Here is a 14,822-nt window from a genome sequence, read left to right as displayed (position 1 = left end):
CAGGTATCAGTACTTCATTCCTTTTTAATGCTAAGTAATATTCCACTGTATGGGTATTCCATGCTTTATTTATCCATTCATTAACTGGTGGATATTGGGTTATGTCTGCTGCTGCTGCTGCTGCTGCTAAGTCGCTTCAGTCCTGTCCAACTCTGTGTGACCCCCATAGACGGCAGCCCACCAGGCTCCCCCGTCCCTGGGATTCTCCAGGCAAGAACACTGGAGTGGGTTGCCATTTCCTTCTCCAATTCATGAAAGTGAAAAGTGAAAGTGAAGTCGCTCAGTCATGTCCAACTCTTAGTGACCCCATGGACTGCAGCCTACCAGACTCCTCCGTCCATGGGATTTTCCAGGCAAGAGTACTGGAATGGGGTGCCATTGCCTTCTCCAGGGTTATGTCTAGTTCAGGGCTTTTATGACTAATGTAGCTGTGTATTACCTTAATTACTTTTATAGTACACAAATTTGAAAAGTAAAAATAGAGATTAGATGCTATCATGCTCATTTAACTAGGCTGCTTTTAAAACCCCTCATTACCTCTCATGCTTTTGAGTTTAGGTCTCAAATAGTACTCAGAGCCCTTAGGCAAGCTATGTTTAAAACCTGCTTGTAGAAGACACCAACCACTGGCTGGCGCTGCCTTACTCCCTCATCTCACCCTGTCACACTGACCCCCACATTAGAAGAAAACAGTTGACGCTTTTCAAGAACCTCTGAATTTAGAGATAGCCAAAGGGAAGAAACCGCAGAAGACTGCCTGCAAGCATAGCCTTCCTACATTTGGGTCTGCCACCTCCATGGTGTCTTCCTGTTCTGTCACCTACGTTTGTCAACATCCCTGAGTTTCACCAGTCAGAGAGAGTTTGGTTGATAGTCATCCATCTTCAAAAGGCATATGTATAAGGATTTGATCATTACCTTAATCAGGGTATAGAAATTAAGTCCATGTCATTTAATCCCCAAACCGAGGGATAATCGGCTATAATGGGGAAAATGGCATTTTGATCACAGGTGGTTGCCTTGGTTTGTCACTCAGAGCTGGAAAGGAGGCACAGGAAGTGGAAACAGGCAAGTGTGCCAACAACAGACTGGTTATTTAAATGGTCCCTAGTGCCAGTCTCTCTTAGCAATGGGGAGGATATTCTTACCATTTCCCAGAAAACAGAACCTTCTGGACAATATGAGTGGCCCTCACTGTCCCTAAAATCCCAGGCCTGTAAACTTAAATTGAAGCTGAATAGCAGTGTCTTATAAAATTAGTCCAGATTTGTAATGGGCAAAAGATTTGAACAGTTCTCCAAAGAAGATACTCAGATGGCCAACACACATATGAAGAGCTGTTCAGCTTAAATTAGTCATTGTGTTTGCATGCTAAGTTGCTTCAGTCATGTCCGACTCTTTGCGACACCATGGACTGTAGCCCACCAGGCTCCTCCATCCACGGGGATCAGTTAGCATCAATTTAATCCATTAACAGTGTGGGCAAGAACCAGCCAAACCAGAGCAGTGCTGGTGGGAATGTGGTGTGGCACAGCCGCTGTGGGAAACAGTCCAGCAGTTCCTCAGAAGGTTAAACACAGAGAGACTGCATGTGACCCAGCAGTTCTACTCCTAGACACACACCCAGAGAATTGAAAATATATCCCTGCAAAAACTTATATACTGAATTGCCCACAGTATCAATATTCATAATAGCCAAAAAAAGAGAAACAACCCAAATACCCATCAAACGAGGAATGGATAAAATAAATTGGGATACCCATACAATGAAATTTTACTTAGCCATAAAAAGGAATTAAATGATTCATGCTACAAAATGGATGGACCTTGAGAATCTTATGCTGTTAAAGAAGCTAGACCAGAAGGCTGCATGTTATATGATTCTCTTCATGAAATGTCCAGAATAGGCAAATCTCTAGAGGCAGAAGTGGGTTAGTGGTTTGCAGGTGGGAGCTGGTGGGGAGTGGGCTACCAGTGTGTATGGGGTTTATTTTGGGGATGGTGAAAATGTTCTAGAATTAGTGGTGATGATTACACAACCCTCAGTGTACTAAAAACACTGAATTGTACCCTTCAAAGGGGTGAATTTTGTGGTAAGTGAATTATCTTAACAAAATTTATTGTTTTACTGACATTAGTAAATGCTGGTGGCCAGGCGGAGCCATTGGACCAGGTTTTTAAAATGACAGGGCCTTGAAGAAAGGGAGGAGCCTGGAGCAGTGGGAGGACCGTTCAGGGAGGCAGGATCTCATGATGAGGTGACAGGAAGACCTAGTCCCAGCTTCACGGCAAAGGAAGACACGGCTCAGATAAACTTAGCCAGAGTCACCAAGCTGTGTCCTTGTTAGTTTATTTACTCGTGTTTAATCTCTGTTTATTAGGAAGTGTTTCCTGGTGGTGTTTCCTCATTTGTAAAATGAGAAGAGTATAGCCTAGGTGATCTGTAATTTTGTTACAGTTCTAACATTGATTTACACCATTTTCTAACCCCTCAGGGTGTGCAGGCTTCCCCAAGGATCTCTCTCAAGAACACACACACACCATTTCCTTACCATTTTTGTGGATTGACCAATTAAAGCCTCCATGAGCTACCCTCGTATAAGAGTCGCTTCAGTCATGTCTGACTCTTTGCGACCCCATGGACGGTAGCCCACCAGGCTCCTTTGTCCTTGGGATTCTCCAGGCAAGAATACTGGAGAGGGTCGCCATGCCCTCCTCCAGGGAATCTTCTCGACCCAGGGTTCAAGCCCACATCTCTTATGTTTCCTGCATTGGTAGACAGATTCTTTACCACTAGTACCACCTTGTCCGAGACAGAACTTGTTAAAAATAATTAATCAGTGGCAGAAACTTGCCTGTCATGGTGATTCAGGTTAGGCTAACTGGTGCAGAGGGGCTTCTGTACAAGGATGGTTCGAGAGAGTGACAGGGACCTTCAGTGCCAGGCTGAGCAGTTGGGCTTCATCCTGTTTACCAGCCTGGCAGACAGCAGAGTGACCTGTGGAAGACCGAGAACAGGGCTTCCCTCCCAGCCAAGGAATGCAGTTAGCGAAAGGAAGGAAATTTAGTTTGTTCCTTTTTGCTCCTTTTGAATTTTGTGTGGTACATGTAGTACCACTTCAGAAAAAGATAATTTTAAATAATAAGAGTCACCTTTGGGGCTTTAAAATAAATACTTTAATTAAATGAACGAAATAAGCAAGCTACAGTACAAGAAGTATAGAAAAAAGAACTTTCACCTTTTACTTTTCTGTTACAATTAGCAAGTGACCAGCAATTTTTTAGGTGCATTACAAATTGTTTTTTTTTTTTTTTTTAAATACATATTCAGGGACTTCCCTGGTGGCTCAGTGGTAAAGAATCCACCTGCCAATGCAGGAGATGCAGGTTTGATCCCTGGTCCAGAAAGATCCCACCTGCCATGGAGCAACTAAGCCCATGAGCCACTACTACTGAGTCTGTGCTCTAGAGCCCGGGAGCCCCAACTCCTGAGCCCAAACGCCATAAGAGCCCGTGCTCGGCAACGAGAGGCTGAGCACTGGGTGCTGCAACTAGAGAAGAGCCCACGCAGCAACTAAAACCCAGCACAGCCAAAAAGAAATAAAATTATTTAAAAAAAAAATATTCACTGCCTGACCAATGGTGATTTAATTTCTTAGATCTAAGATAGAAACTGGAAAGCTAGATTTTTGTTTTAAAGTTTTACAGGTGAATCTGCTCCACAGTGTTTGAAACGTTGCTATAAGCAAAGGAGGGAACCATTGGCCCCTCCATGTTTATAACCCAGCCCTTTGGAAGGATGAATTAAGCAGCTGTGGGCAGGATGGATTTGGGAGGACACATGAGACTTGGCAGGATCTGATACATGAGTCATCTCTGCAGTGGTTGTTGCCCAGCCTATGCCAGAGCACTAACAGAGCTGTGAGCACAGTGCCTTATCCCATCTTCTACCACTATTTTATTTAAAAGTTGTTCCTTCCTTATATATAGTTGAATCTGCTCTTCTTTTTGTAAATCTTCTGATTAAAAACTGTTCTCTGGTCAGTGAAGTGAAAGTTGCTCAGTTGTGTCTGACTTTTTGACCCCATGGACCATAGAGTTGATGGAATTCTCCAGGCCAAAATACTGGAGTGGGTAGCCTTTCCCTTCTCGAGGGGATCTTCCTAACCCAGGGATCGAACCCAGGTGTCCTGCATTGCAGGCAGATTCTTTACCAGCTGAGCCACAAGGGAAGCCCATTCTCTGGTCAGAATGGCCATCAGAAAAGTTTCTAAAAATATACTGGAGAGAGTGTGGAGAAAAGGGAACCTTCTTACACAACTGATGGGAAGGAAGGTAAATTGGTGCAGCCACTATGGAGAACAGTGTGGAGGTACCTTTAAAACAACTAAAGATAGAATTACCATATGGTCTGGGAATTCCACTCATGGGCATGTATCCAGAAAAGACAGAAATTCAAATTCAAAAAGATAGATGCGCCCCGTTGTTCACTGCAGCACTATTCACGATAGCCAAGACACAGAAGCAAACTTAGATGTCTGCTGACGGATGCTAGATAAAGAAGATGTGGTACGTGTACACAGTGGAATACTACTCAGCCTTGAAGAGTAACACCATTTGCTGCAATATGGATAGACACAGAGCTTACCATACCATGTGAAGTATGCCAGAGACAGTCAAATAGCGTATCACTTACACATGGAATCTAAAGAAATGATACAAATGAACTTATTGACAGAAAGACTCACAGACAGAAAATAAACCTATAGTTACCAAAGGGGGAAGCAGGGGGAGAAGGATAAATTAGTATGGGATTAACAGAGACATACACTACTGTATGTAAAATAAAGACCTACTGTATGACACAGGGAACTATATTCAGTATCTTGTAATAACCCAGAATATAGAAGAATACAAAAAAGAATACATAACTGAATCACTTTGCTGTACACTTGAGACTAATACAACATTGTAAATAAACTACAGTTAAACTTTTCTGGAGAATGCACTTACTACCTCTACCACATGACAACCCTTCAGTTACTTGAAGATGACTCATATTCTATTCCCTGACACCAGTTCAAATTAGTCATTTGGTAATCCATTGTCTTGGGCTTCCCAGGTGGCTCAGTGGTGAAGAATTTGCCTGCAATGCAGGAGAAAGGAGTTTGATCCCTGGGTCAGGAAGATCCCTTAGAGAAGGGAATGGCAACCTGCTCCAGTTGGGGTTGCAAAGAGTCGACACGACTTAGCATGCACACACATTATCACAAAGACTGATTGAGCTAAAACTATGAGTTGAAACCATTAGCTGAAGTTCTTGAGCCCAGGTCAAGGCAGGCATCACCTTGCTGAGTCTGTGTGACCCAAGCAGTCTCGGTCCGACTCGTGGAGGCTTGGGTCCTAGTGACAGGAGTACAAAGGAAGGGGCATCCTAAGCGACGTTAGGATCAAAAAAATAAAGACTCTGATACCTTATTGGATGTAAACCTGTAGGAGTTAGGAGACAGCAAAAACAAAGCTAAAGGATGGGGATTAAAAATATAGGAGGCACTGGTTAGGTGTGGAACGCTGCCATGCTTCCCAGTCTTAAGAAGCATGGGTAAAACTTGCCCATCGCTGCGTCTGGTGTGCTATGTCCTGTGATCAGGTCCCACTTGGGTAAAGCCAATAGTGATCAGCTCCCAGTTGTTCTCAAGAAAGGCTTGCTAACCACATTGCATAGTCTCTCCCAGCAATTGTTTGGGATCTCTGTCCTAGCACCTGTATTTTTCACTTGTCTGTTGGTTTTTTGTTTTTGCTAAAGGTGTTTTTAAAGTACTTTACTTTCAGCTAAGCTTATAATTCTCAGTAATGGCAATTTGTTTGCCTTCTGAATTGTGACCACATTCTTCCCAGAGTAGAAAAGTAAGGGGCTTTTTATCCTTGGCAATTTTAATTTACTAGGGACCATTTGGAAGTAATCAAGGCTTTCTATACACTCTACTCTTTGATTTTTTTTCCACTTTTATAACTAGTGCCCAAGTGCCGAGATGAACAGGTCGCCTCAGGCTGTCTGCCTAGAACCTCACAATTAAATGACATTTCTGAAATGGAGTCCTTGACACAGAGTAAGTCAATGAACAAGAAAGATGTCTCCTATCATGTTAGATTTAGCAATGTTTAAGCAAGAGTGGGGGTGTCCCAGGTGGCTTAGTGGTAAAGAATCCTCCTGCCAACCCAGGAGACACGGGTTCAGTCCCTGGGTCAGGAAGATCCCCTGGAGAAGGAAATGGCAACCCACTCCAGTATTGCTGCCTGGAGAATCCCATGGACAGAGGAGCCTAGCAGGTTACAGTCCACTGGGGTCGCAAAGAGTCAGACACAACTCAGCGACTAAACAATAACAAGGCAAGATCGTGGCTTAAATTACACTTAGAGCACACTGAGGCCATTTTCCCAGGGCCCTGATTATGGAAATGCTAAAGTGGAAGCAGCGAGACTCTCAAGTTTCCAGCTGGGGGAAAACTGGGTCAGACCAAACCCCGAGTAAGGAAGCTTTGCCAGGCGTCGTTAATGTGACTGTTTCCTCAGCACAGCACTGCTGCCCGAAGCGCAGCTGGAGGCGCTGGCGGAAGTCTGTCCCTGACTAAATGAATGATATTCGTAACTGCTGTTTCACATCCTTGTGAAAAGAAAATCTCAGGATTCGTTTTCAGAGCTATTCCATGTTTGCCTTTGCTTGACCCTTTTGGGCTGAGCTGCCTCCAGCAACCATGGGAAACATGAGTCTGCTCTGGACTCCAAGATGCACTGCGGGGCCAGCTCGCCCAGAACTACTGAGGGCAAAGGGCTCCGTGCTGATCAGTTGCCTTTTGATCCCTTGACTTGATTCACTGGAGGTTTCTGTTTATTTCTGGAAGGGATGGGCTAGAATGGAAACATCTTCCAGAAATGCAGTCACAGCGTTAGCCCATAAAGGAGCTAACAGTTTCCCCTGTAAAGGACTTGATCTGTTTTTAAAAGGAGGGGAGAGGACAGGAAACTCAGACTCTTCAACCACTTCTTCAATAAAACTGTCATATAAATGAAGGAGAACTTCACAAGGTCCTTTGAGTTCTTTTAGAAGAACAGATTTTTATAGAATGTCCCCAAAAGACCAGCTTTATAAAAATACACCTAACAACAAGTCATGAGTTCCAGTATGGTATAAAATACATTCACTAACATACATACTCTTACGTGCATCTCTAAACACTGTGTCAGGATATGAAATTAACCAAAGGTCATGCATAAGTCAGATGAAAGTACAGAAGATTCTCAACTGTTCTCTACTCCAGCACATCAGAATTTTTAACTAGATATTCTAAACTTCAAAATCGAGTTGACATTTGGCAAGTTTCTTACTTGGCAACAAAATGAAAAAGCATAAATGTTTTATTCCTTGGGGGAAAATAGTTTTCACAAATTGGAGCTCTTTGGGTATGTAAGTTTCAGAGAAGTATGTTTTTAAGATGCTTCTTTATTGAATTCCAGTATTTACTACCCCTCTAAATCAACATGAAATGGCTGTTACACTTAGACACATTGTAATGTTCTAAGCTTGATTCTGGACTTTCCTTGTGTTGGTCATTGTAGAAAGTGCTTCATTTATGTATTGAATCATTAGAAAGTGGTCATGGTGTATATTTCACTATTAATTTTGGCACCTTGGAATTTTCTCATTACAATAAACACCATGGTGAAAAAACTTACTATTGTAAAAAACTCAGATTCTCTCTTAGACAAGCTTTCTTCCTGATTTAAAAGTTAATCTATATTCCCCAAAAAAAAAAGATAACCAAAAGCAAATAAGTTCTCTAATAGCATTCGCTCAATCCACCAAATATTTGACTTGTAAATGGAACCTCACAGGACCAGGTAATACGTTAGGCTTTTCCGTGTAAGAAATTTGGTTTAGAATATTCATTATTGGTCTTTGCAACATATTTATCTTTAAACGCTATACCATTGCTCAAACTAACTACTGTTAATTTTAAATTTTGTTTCCAAGTTTCATTAAACCAGAGAAAAATGCATTGGGACGCCATGGAACAGGATCTCATGGAGAGAGTGAGAAACCTCCGCCAGAGACTTGCCACCCAGGCTCAGAACAGATGTCAAACACCTCACCTTTTGGCTACATAGGAGGCTGGTCACCTTGAGACAGTCAGAGAACAAGATACTTATTTTGCAATCAGTGCTGCTGATTTTCAGATTATTTATTTCATATGCCTATAAAGATCAACCTTTTGTACGAAAAATGTGTGTATAAAAATTATGTGTTCTTAATTCTGGTGCTTTGGGACTTGTAAATGGCTTATTATTGTTATACTTTTAACAATAAAAAAATATTGAAGCTTTTAAAGCTTTGTATGAGGCCCTTTCAGGTTTCAGGGACCGGCATGAACCTCAGGGACTTAAGTTGATGAGGTTTTATTTTAAGGATAAATGGAGAACCAAAGAACAGGACAGCATCTCAACAGCTGTGCACCCAGGACCTGAACTCAGCAGGAGCAGTGAGGAGAGGCCCACCCCACAGCCCCTCCGTCCCCGGGAAGCCGGGCCTCCCCTCACCAGCGACCCCACTGCACTCACCGCATCCAGCCGCTGTCTCTGCTTCTCCGCACGGCACCGACAGCTCCACAGCACAGCTGCTCCCGGCTTCATCATCTTGGCTGGCAGATCACTTCCCTGAACCCATTTCTAAAAGGAGCGTAGAAATAGCACACGGTCAGGTTCCTGGTATAGTGCTTAACGCACAGTGCACTGTACAGAAGAGTATTTTTTTTTGGCACAAAGTATAACCTTATGGTAAACCAAATGCTCTTTTGTCCAAAGTCCCCAGATAATATCCCATCACTGTGCAAGGCATTGGATTCCCAGGAGCACCTTGTCAGCCTCATTATCTTTCTGTCTGTTTTCAGTTAGGTGCAAACATGCCTTCATAGTCCAAGCTGGCGTGTGCCACAACAAAATCACAGGATATAAAATATTTTGGGTGTGATGGGAACTTTAGGTGAGTAATCTCTAGCTCGCCAACAGCATTCGACTTCTAAAATACTGTGATTCTGCCAACTAGAATTAGCTGGTTATTGCTTTTCTGACCTCTACTTCAAGTCCTCTTTTACTAGAATTTATATCCACTCATACTGATTTTGCAAACTACACAGAGTCCTCTTTTATAATATTTTAAACTTCTTCAAAAAGTTTCTATTCATCCAGTGAAAGTGAGTTATACATTCAGTCACACAAAGTTCTTTATTACATTCCTCCTTCCGGTTTTTTCTAAGCCTACGATTCTCCCAATAATCTTGATAAAGTCACTGGCTTAGCAGAGTTCAGATACTTGGCTGAGTCTCTTCAGTCACGTGGGTTTGGTTGTCACTTCAAAGGTTATCACATTTAATGAAGTAAATTTTTGATTATCTCTTCCTGCCTCTTGACAGTCTATCCTCAACCTGACCCCAGTTCCTTCATAATATAAATTCTTGGGGAATTGAATGAAGATTGAGCTTGGCTAAAATTCTTCCCACACTGGCTCCATTCACAGAGCTTTTCTCCAGTCCTCCTTCTGAGTTAGCTGGAGAACAGTTCCTAAAGGCCTTTTTACATCACATTCACAGGGTTTCTTTCTGGTTGGAGAAATGCAGGCCTTCAGCTAAATTCCTTTCCACGTCGACTGCACTTAAAGAGTCCAGTATGGGTCCAGCGGTGACGAATACGTTACTGACTTGGTTAAATAGCTTTTCACATCTATTGCGTTCACATGGCTTCTCTCTGGTCTGAATTCTCTGATGCTGAGCAAGATTTGAACATGTGCCAAGGCTTTCCACAGTGCCTCCACTTTGACCATTACAGTGGTAATGACTTCGAGGACTGGCAAAGGCTTAACTTACTAATGTGGGTGCACTTAACATTCTTAATGATTCATCTCAGATTAGTGCTAAGTTCAATCAGGAGACAAACCAGATCATTTGAACAGAAGTTAGAGTTAATAAACTATGATACTATATAAATGCTAAAGGAGGGACTTCCCTGGTGGCTAAGACAGCGCCTAACACAAGGGGCCCCGGTTTGATCCCTGATAGGGGAATTAGATTCCATGTGCCACAACTAAGAGTTTGCATGCCCCAACTAAAAGATAGCACATGTGGTAACGAAGATCCTGAGTATGGCAACTATTAATAAGAGCCAGCGCAGCCAAATATTTAAGGGTACCTAGGGCTGAGAAAGTACCCAAAGAAGGACAAGCTCAGAAAGAAACCCCTCTCTCCCCAAGGCTCAGGTTCAGACACACTGGACAGCAGAGGGGTTGGTGGGCCGCCCAGGCCAGAGCTGGCCCACGTGCCCACCCAGCAGCAGAAAGTAAGTCCCTGGGGTGCAGGCACTCCGAGGCTGCTGAGCGAAAGCTCATGGGGAGTCAGGACCCTGAGTGCTGTGAGAGCGGTGTGTGTCCTGGCCAGCAATGGCCATGTTGTAAAGGGGAGAGTCCAGTAAGACAGGCTGGGACCCGGGCCCTGTGCTGCATTGCTTGCACCTGGACAAATGTTTCCATCAGCAGAATACAAAGGAACTGTAAGGGACTCAAAATGACTGTGTGCAAGCACATTTGGGGGCTTCCCAGGTGGTGCTAGTGGTAAAGAACCCGCCTGCCAATGCAGAAGACTAAGAGATGCGGGTTCGATCCCTGGGTTGGGAAGACCCCCTGGAGGAGGGCATGGCAACCCCCTCCAGTATTCCTGCCTGGAGAATCCCATGGACAGAGGAGCCCGGGGGGCCTACAGTCCATAGGGTCGCACAGAGTCAGACACGACCGAAGTGACAGCACAACCTCCCTTTACGCTTCTGGCAATGTAGGAAGTGGTTCACGCCTCAGAGTTTTAATATTATTGACTCAGTGCTTTCTTTTTGACATTTATTCAGGATTTTCAGACTGTATGGGAAGGAAAGCAAAGAGCTGGACATACCTGAAGCAATTTGGCACGCATGCACAGCTGGGACAAATTATGGACAAGATACAAAAAGACCAAAAAAACCCAACTGCCACTTCTGAGAGCTGAGAGCAAAAACTGCGTATCAGGAGAAAAAGCAGGGTACTGCACACGTCCCCTAAGCACAGCGCCACCAGAGGAGCAGGCAAACCACCTAACACACCCTTCCAGCCTGACCCGGGCCCCGCCCCTGCCCTCACCCCGTGAGGGGAACAAGCTCGCCGCCCACCTCAGGGAGCGCGCAAGAGCCCCTGTTGGGAACAATGGGGAACCACCCCCAGGGGCACCCACAAACCAAGGCTGGAGACCAGGCCCTAAGGGCAGGCCAGGGTGCTGCTTCTGGCACCAGAACGGAACATGCCAAGGAAGACTACAGCAAAGCAGTCATCAGGCTGGGCTGTGGGCTCGGGGCACACGGCTGGACAGGGCACCCCTGGGTGTCCCCACATACTCCAGCCTCCGAGGGACCACAAAGCAGTAAACCAGAATAAAGAAAACCACCTCTTGGGCTTGAAGGAGAAGCCCCACTCCTTCTGCAGTGTCCTCTAGCGCCCTCTGCTGGCAGCCGACCACCGTGCACACTGGGGAGACGCGCATAAAGGGTCCCACCCATGGTTGCAGGGCGGGCCCTGAAGAGCGCATTTGGAGCTCACAGACCGTGAATGGATCGCGGGCACTCTCATGCAATCGAAAGTATCTCTTACAGTTTACTTGGTTGCTTGACAGAATAATGGCTTCAGTGCTGGCCTCCTTAACCACTCGGAGATGCCAGAATTTCCCTCGTGTGATGTAGATGAAGCTATAGAAAGGCACCAACAAAGGAATAGATGTAGCACTTACAAACTTCACTTTCTTCCCAGCTTCATGCTCAGCCCTAAAGACACTCCCTTCTTAAGACACTGAGTGAAGGGAGTACCTGAAAAGTTGGAAAACTCTGTGACAAGAGATGCCTGTTGGACTTTCCTAGTGGTCCTGTGGTTAAGAATCCACCTGCCAATGCAAGGAACACAGGCTTGATCCCTGGTCCAGGAAGGTCCCACACGCCTCAGGGCAACTCAGCCCCATACCACAACTACTGAAGCCACCACAATAAAAAGGCAGAACCCACGGCAACGAAGAGTAGCCCCCACTAGCTGCAACTAGAAAACGCCCATACACAGCAACGGAGACCCAGCGAACCAAACATAACATTAATTTTCTTAAAAAGATGCCTATTGATATGCTTCCTAATTTCAGTGGGGATGATGGGATGGATTCATGAGGCAGAGGCCAAGTGATCGTGGCTTAACTGCCAAGTGCTAGTCGCTCAGTTGCGTGTAACTCTTTGGGACCCCATGGACTATAGCCCACCAGGCTCCTCTGTCCCTAGAGTTCTCCAGGCCAGAATACTGGAGTGGGTAGCCATTCCCTTTTCCAGGGCATCCTCCCAACCCAGGGATCAAACCCAGGTCTCCCACACTGCAGACAGATTCTTCGCTGTCTGAGCCACCAAGATCACCATTTATAGCTGCAGGCAGCAGAGAAGAAGTATTAAGAGATTCTTGGCTATCAAAGATTATGTTTCCCCCAAGAATGAAACAGATAAGCAGCCTACTAAATATTGCTTGATATATCTAACAGGAAATCTTAACATCTGGTGGCCCAAAACCAGATCTAAGTCATTGTTACTGAACCAAAATCGGGTCCACCACTCGCCTGCATGCAGCCAATCTATCCACACTGGGATAGTACAGTGTTTATTGCAAGGCACCAGGCAAGGAGTCTAGGCAGCTAATGTTCTAAAGGCCTGAGCTCCCTCAGTAGCTTTCAGGGAACGGTTTTTAAAGACAGGGTGAGGGAGATGGTTGTGGGATATATGATCAGCTTACCCCACGACCCTCTTATCAATCAGGACATTATTCTGATTGGTTGGTGGTGAGGTAATCAGGAGTAACATCAACCTTCTAGTTCCAACTTGTCTGGGGTTTACGTGCTTGTGGGCAGCATACAGTTAACTCTTCCACTTGCTGGGGCTTTCAGTATCTGCTAAACAGCTCAAAAACTTTGACTCATTGTTATCTATGGCCTCTGATGGGGAGCTAAAGGTCATACATTTGATAATGGACACATGATTTGTCTTGCTTGACTGTTTTCCTTTAATTCTGCGTTTTCTCCAATTAAATGTACTCTTTGGAACTGGGGGAGGTCTAGGAAGCTAAAATTTTTCTACAAAGAAGAAGAAAGCAGAGAAAATGATTCTTTCAAAATGACAAAAAAAAAAAAAAAAAGCAGCAAGCACAGGACATGGAAAGGTCTATCCCAGGAAGGCCCCATGGAGTCTTGCTATTACATCACCACAATGGAGAGCCTTGCCTGTCGCCCATTTTCCAAACCTGAACTCATTGCTGGACTTCCCCAGTGGTTCAGATGATAAAGAATCTGCCTGCAATGCAGGTTCAGTACCTGGGTTGGGAAGATCCCCTGGAGAAGGGAATGGCAACCCACTCCAGTATTCTTGCCTGTCAATTCTTATCCATTGACAGAGGAGCCTGGTGGGCTACACAGTCCACAGGATCGCACAAAGTCAGATATGACTGAATGACTAATACACACAGACTCATCACTAGATTCAAAGTCTCCTGTTTTTCTGTTTTTTAAAGTGAAGTATAGTTGATTTACAGTATCATGTTAGTTTCGAGCATACTGTAGCTTCAAGTGTAGAGAATCCTCTCTATAAAGAAGGATCGTGATCTTTCCAGCTAAACAAATCTGACAAACACAGCTGGTGAGCCATCTGTATTTAGCTCCCTATATGAGATACCGGAAATGGAAACTGCCCTGCCCAGGGAACGGCTCTTGGCCTAAATTGGATGCCCTGCTGAGTCTTAGATGATGACACCAGACCAAGTTCCTGCCCCAGACACTAACACAGGCTTTTCTAATTGATCCCTGGAAGGGGAAGTCCTGAGCCCCAGAGCCCTAGGGTCAGGAATTGAGTCTGGACAGGCACAGAAGGTGATGGAAGGGTTAGATTGCTGTTGTTTAGTCATTAAATCATATCTGACTCTTTGTGATCCCAGGGACTGTAGCCCACCAGGTTCCTCTGTCCATGGATTTTCCAGGCAAGAATACTAGAGTGGGTTGTCATTTCCTTCTCCAGGATATCTTCCTGACTCAGGGACCGAACTCGTGGCTCCTGCATTGGCAGGTGGGTTCTTTACCGCTGAGCCACCAGAAGGGGTAGATATATTGGCATAATGGCCAGAGTGGCTGGGACAGCTAGCTCACCTGGAGGAGTTAAAGTCTGAAGCAACGTATCCTCACTCTGTTTTTCATTCCCTTCCTTTATCTTACTTCCCCTGATGTAATAGCACAAATGCTTGCACATAAAAGATTTCATCATTCTTCCCTGCTTCTTCACAAAATAGCTATAGAGTCCTTCAAAAGCCACCACAGAACCATAAATAGCAATTGCTCACCTAAGGGATGCCGTTTTGTTTTGGCATCAACCAAATTAAAATGCAATTGAAAAGAAACATGGTTACTGCTGTGACATACTGTGCAAGATAATTACTAAAATTTTGCCTGATATAATTTACTAGTATACACCAGAACTATAGAAGTTCCATATAATTTCTAAGATGTGTATATTATTAAATAATAATTGTTTACCTGTACAATACAAAGTAAGTTTTACCACCACTTATCTGACAATGCTTCCCATGTGATTTAACACACCAAATAAGCCTGCTTAGTTTAATATTCCTCTCTATGAGATGGAGAGACACATAATTTTAGGAGTTCCAGGGATCCTTCAGAAAACCTCAAAGT

At 44.4% G+C, this 14,822-nt stretch overlaps 1 protein-coding gene across 1 annotated transcript in view; it reads left to right on the top strand.

The window, feature by feature from the left end:
- The window catches only part of TBC1D31 (TBC1 domain family member 31), a 62,705-nt gene extending 54,397 nt beyond the window's left edge, over nt 1-8,308 (top strand). Inside the window, exons 21-22 of the mRNA XM_052651698.1 lie at nt 6,018-6,110; nt 8,033-8,308. Of these exons, the coding sequence (XP_052507658.1) occupies nt 6,018-6,110; nt 8,033-8,166 (227 nt within the window). The 3' untranslated portion in view covers nt 8,167-8,308. The remainder of the gene's footprint in view (nt 1-6,017; nt 6,111-8,032) is intronic.
- The last annotated feature ends 6,514 nt before the right edge of the window (nt 8,309-14,822 follow it).

Source organism: Budorcas taxicolor, chromosome 14, assembly GCF_023091745.1.
Source record: "Budorcas taxicolor isolate Tak-1 chromosome 14, Takin1.1, whole genome shotgun sequence".
NCBI classification, from domain to species: Eukaryota; Metazoa; Chordata; class Mammalia; order Artiodactyla; family Bovidae; genus Budorcas; species Budorcas taxicolor.
This window is presented reverse-complemented; position numbering and strand designations above follow the sequence as displayed.